Source organism: Penaeus japonicus, unplaced genomic scaffold (genome assembly GCF_977035675.1).
Source record: "Penaeus japonicus unplaced genomic scaffold, GWHDUDI00000001_assembly GWHDUDI00000039, whole genome shotgun sequence".
NCBI lineage: Eukaryota > Metazoa > Arthropoda > Malacostraca > Decapoda > Penaeidae > Penaeus > Penaeus japonicus.
In genome coordinates this window covers 10918922-10923921 of record NW_028234441.1, presented here as the reverse complement: position 1 = coordinate 10923921, position 5000 = coordinate 10918922, and the positions used below count along the sequence as shown (strand labels likewise).

Here is a 5000-nt window from a genome sequence, read left to right as displayed (position 1 = left end):
ACTCATCGTATCTAGTCGCAAGCCCCTGCATCCATTTACAACTCATCGTATCTAGTCGCAAGCCCCTGCATCCATTTACAACTCATCGTATCTAGTCGCAAGCCCCTGCATCCATTTACAACTCATCGTATCTAGTCGCAAGCCCCTGCATCCATTTACAACTCATCGTATCTAGTCGCAAGCCCCTGCATCCATTTACAACTCATCGTATCTAGTCGCAAGCCCCTGCATCCATTTACAACTCATCGTATCTAGTCGCAAGCCCCTGCATCCATTTACAACTCATCGTATCTAGTCACAAGCCCCTGCATCCATTTACAACTCATCGTATCTAGTCGCAAGCCCCTGCATCCATTTACAACTCATCGTATCTAGTCGCAAGCCCCTGCATCCATTTACAACTCATCGTATCTAGTCGCAAGCCCCTGCATCCATTTACAACTCATCGTATCTAGTCGCAAGCCCCTGCATCCATTTACAACTCATCGTATCTAGTCGCAAGCCCCTGCATCCATTTACAACTCATCGTATCTAGTCGCAAGCCCCTGCATCCATTTACAACTCATCGTATCTAGTCGCAAGCCCCTGCATCCATTTACAACTCATCGTATCTAGTCGCAAGCCCCTGCATCCATTTACAACTCATCGTATCTAGTCGCAAGCCCCTGCATCCATTTACAACTCATCGTATCTAGTCGCAAGCCCCTGCATCCATTTACAACTCATCGTATCTAGTCGCAAGCCCCTGCATCCATTTACAACTCATCGTATCTAGTCGCAAGCCCCTGCATCCATTTACAACTCATCGGATCTAGTCGCAAGCCCCTGCATCCATTTACAACTCATCGTATCTAGTCGCAAGCCCCTGCATCCATTTACAACTCATCGTATCTAGTCGCAAGCCCCTGCATCCATTTACAACTCATCGTATCTAGTCGCAAGCCCCTGCATCCATTTACAACTCATCGTATCTAGTCGCAAGCCCCTGCATCCATTTACAACTCATCGTATCTAGTCGCAAGCCCCTGCATCCATTTACAACTCATCGTATCTAGTCGCAAGCCCCTGCATCCATTTACAACTCATCGTATCTAGTCGCAAGCCCCTGCATCCATTTACAACTCATCGTATCTAGTCGCAAGCCCCTGCATCCATTTACAACTCATCGTATCTAGTCGCAAGCCCCTGCATCCATTTACAACTCATCGTATCTAGTCGCAAGCCCCTGCATCCATTTGCAACTCATCGTGTCTAGTCGCAAGCCCCTGCATCCATTTACAACTCATCGTATCTAGTCGCAAGCCCCTGCAATGTTCTTAAGCGAACAGAGGATGATGTGTCGGGACATGTCACACTTACGAATGTCACAGGTCAGCGTGTTTTCTGTATTCCTCCACTGCCGGTCGCTTCCGCAGATGACATTGGAAAATGTCTTTAGAAACTGTCAAGGATTGAAAGTTGTGTTAAATATTTTCCTTCCCCTAAATGCTGTGTGAAGAAAGAATAGAAATCAAGTGCAGTGTACATAGAGACTGCTCCTGTCCACACACCCCTGGTTGCCTCAGGAAATGCGGAGGCACGCACTTGTAGCGTATGATGGCGCCGACGCCACGCCTGAATCCCCCTCGGCGGATATTTCTCCCTTCTGCAGGAGGCTCGGCCATGCACGCCGCGTAGCACCCCGTCACCGCCTCCCAGCCTCCGCTTTGGCATGACACCACCTGGCTGCTAACGTCGCCCTTAGCGAGGTGTCCATCGTCGCAGGTGGCGGTGACTGTAGAGCCCACCACATAGACGGCGTTCTCGTTCCAGTCTGTGACAGCTTTCTCCACCAGCGGTTCCTCGAGACAAGCTGGGAGGAAAAGAGAGAAGACCATCGAGCCAATAGTACACCTAAGTAACTAGCATGAGGGAAAAAAATGTCCAGTACAAGAAAGCGGAAAGCAAACAAACAAAAGACGAAACACAGGACGTGATTACCGGTCGCACAGTAGTAGCCGGGGTCCTCCAGTATCCAGCCGTCCAGGGAGATAGTCACAGTGGTCCAGTTGGCGCCCGTGACGCCGAAGAGACCGTCTTGGCACGTGCAGTTGAAGGACATCCCGGGCCAGACGCGGCCGTCCGGCACTTCCACCACCGTGCCCAAGGGCGCAGCGGGAAGGTCCAGCATTGCTTGTGTGATAGAACAGCGGGAGTTACTAGAGAGACATTTTTTTGTATTAGTGTTTAAAAAAGAAATACATAGATATTCTCTCTCTCTCTCTATCTATCGATTGCAACACTTTAACTTGATATATATAAATATAAAAAATATATACATATATCTATATACATATCACAGACATATACATATAAGTGAAAGTGAATATATGCAATATATTTAAATATGTATATATATGTATATTATACATATACATAAACCTAAACATATACATATACATATACATATATATATATATATAAAATATATTATATATAATATATATATATAAGTATAGTATAGTATAGGTATATAGGTATAATAATACTGGATACATATATACATATATATATATAAAATATAATATATATATATAAATATATATATATATATATGTAGTATTTATGTATAACACATATATATATATATATATATATACATATATATATTTAATATATATATAATAGAGATATTTATATATTATAAACGTATATATATGTATATATATATGTATATATATATATATAACTATCATACGTATATAAGTATATATAGTATATATATAATATATATATATATTTTTATATATATATATAATATATATATATATATATAACTGTATATGTATATATGTGAATATATATATGTGAATATATATATATATCCTATATATACTATAAAATATATAATATATATATATATTATATATATACACACACACACACACACCACACACACACACACACACACACACACACACACAGATATTATATTAATATATATATATTATATATAATTATATATTTATATTATAATATGTATATTACACACACACACACTACCCACATATAATAATATAATATATTATATATATATATATATATATATATATATATATATATATATATATATACATATATATATATACATACACACATATACACATATATCAGAGCAATACTCACGAGTATCACAGGAAAGGGTTTCATCTGTGAGCTGCCACGTCAGGTTACTTCCGCACACAACGTATGTCGTGTTTGTCAGATTCTGCAGATATACAAATATCGTATGTATATGTCTGTCTCTATTCATATCTTTACCTATATATCTATCCACCTATTTACATTTATACACATCCAGATACATAAACAACAACATGGGAAGCCTTGAGACCTTACCCCTTCTTGTTTTAAAAAATATTCAGGTGCACATTCGTACTCCACAACGGCGCCGATCCCACTCCAGCGGTGGTCCCTTCTGGTCATGTTCTCTCCTGGCGCAGGGGGCTCAGCCTCGCAGGCCTCGTAGCACCCGCTCGAGGCTCTCATCTCCCACTCAAAGCCGGTGCATCTGATGAAGTAGCTGCTGACGTCCCCCTCGGCGAGGTGGCCCGGGTCGCAGCTGACGTTGACGTGGTCGTCCTTTAAGTAGACCTCCGTGGCGTTCCAGTCGGTTATGGCATTTTCCACTTGTGGTTTTGAGAGGCAGGCTGTGGTGAGCACGATATATGTCAGTGATGCTTCACTTGATCTGTTTCATAAGGATTGCGAGCTATTCAGTTTCGAGGGGAAACAGTGGATCTTCTAGTAAGCAGCATGTCTAGTTACAAATAAGCCATTAAATGACTGACATCATCATGAGCTTGCTGAAACGATCGTCACGAATCATAGTGACGTGTAGAAGTCCACACACACACACTGACACACACACACACACACACATACATATACACATGCGCGCACACACACGCACACATACACAAGTGCGCATTCCTCCCTTCGTCTGTAGTAAGCTAGCAAAGTATTATGATGTGCACTATGTAGTGTGCACGAATATGTCTACCGCTAACCTGCCTTCATTCTTCCTCATAATGTTTTATCAATTTAATAAAGGATACAAATAACTCGCTGACAACCGTTTCTGAAACATTTCACCTAGAAACATGGAGGTTTGTTTTATTGTTTTTGTTCTATCAAGCATCTCACTGGATATTTTGAGTTGGGGATCTTAAACGATCTATTAATCGGTCAAAATATCGATTTAGCTGCGCGTGTTGATGATATTTGTACATGATTCATCTTAACGATATCCTGGCTAACAGAACCACCAGACCTGCAATAAGAAGCATTCTAGTGGAAGCACCAGTTCTAGAAGAATCAAACCCTCGCGGTTACCATGATCGCAGTAGAAGTCCGGATCCGTGAAGACCCATCCTTCAGCAGTGATCGTGACGGAGGAGAAGGCGACGCCCGTGGAGCCGGAGAGGCCCTCAGCGCACGTCACGTTGAAGGACATCCCTGAGTAGAGAGGCGGGTCCGGGATCTGCAGGAAGGTTCCGTCGGGCGCTGGCGGAGGCTGGGTCTTCAGGGCTGGACGGGGAAAGGGGCTGCTTTGTTACCGCCATTATGACACTGGTTTTGACTCTGGCTGAGCAACTATGATATGCAGGTATGTTCATAGATCTATCTATAAAACAAAACAAAACATATTCAATTTGTTCACACATACAACGAAGAGAAATATAGGAAAACACACGAATATGATATTTCCGTGCGTTTTCCTGTTTCCTCCTTGGTCAACACTAATCCTTAACACACACATACATCATTGATATTTGACTGTGTAATAATTTTCCGTAACGGCATTAGAATTTTGCTTTCTACGATAATGAACCATGTCATTCAAAATAGCTGAAGTAAAATGATATGATTTCGTTGCTGCGCTCACGTTTGCCGCAGTCCAGGGTTCCGTCTTCGAGGTGCCACGTTAAGTCTGATCCACAGAATGCGGAGGTGTTGCT

At 41.9% G+C, this 5000-nt stretch overlaps 1 protein-coding gene across 1 annotated transcript in view; it reads right to left on the bottom strand.

The window, feature by feature from the left end:
* LOC147466984 (sushi, von Willebrand factor type A, EGF and pentraxin domain-containing protein 1-like) overlaps nucleotides 1–5000 on the bottom strand; it is a 41629-nt gene that overhangs the window by 9287 nt on the left and 27342 nt on the right. Inside the window, exons 17-23 of the mRNA XM_086533538.1 lie at nucleotides 4928–5000; nucleotides 4375–4569; nucleotides 3379–3689; nucleotides 3166–3247; nucleotides 1950–2172; nucleotides 1551–1893; nucleotides 1360–1441 (exon numbers count right to left, since the gene is read on the bottom strand). The exon at nucleotides 4928–5000 is cut by the window's right edge and continues 9 nt beyond it. Coding sequence (XP_086389664.1) covers nucleotides 1360–1441; nucleotides 1551–1893; nucleotides 1950–2172; nucleotides 3166–3247; nucleotides 3379–3689; nucleotides 4375–4569; nucleotides 4928–5000 — 1309 coding nt within the window. The remainder of the gene's footprint in view (nucleotides 1–1359; nucleotides 1442–1550; nucleotides 1894–1949; nucleotides 2173–3165; nucleotides 3248–3378; nucleotides 3690–4374; nucleotides 4570–4927) is intronic.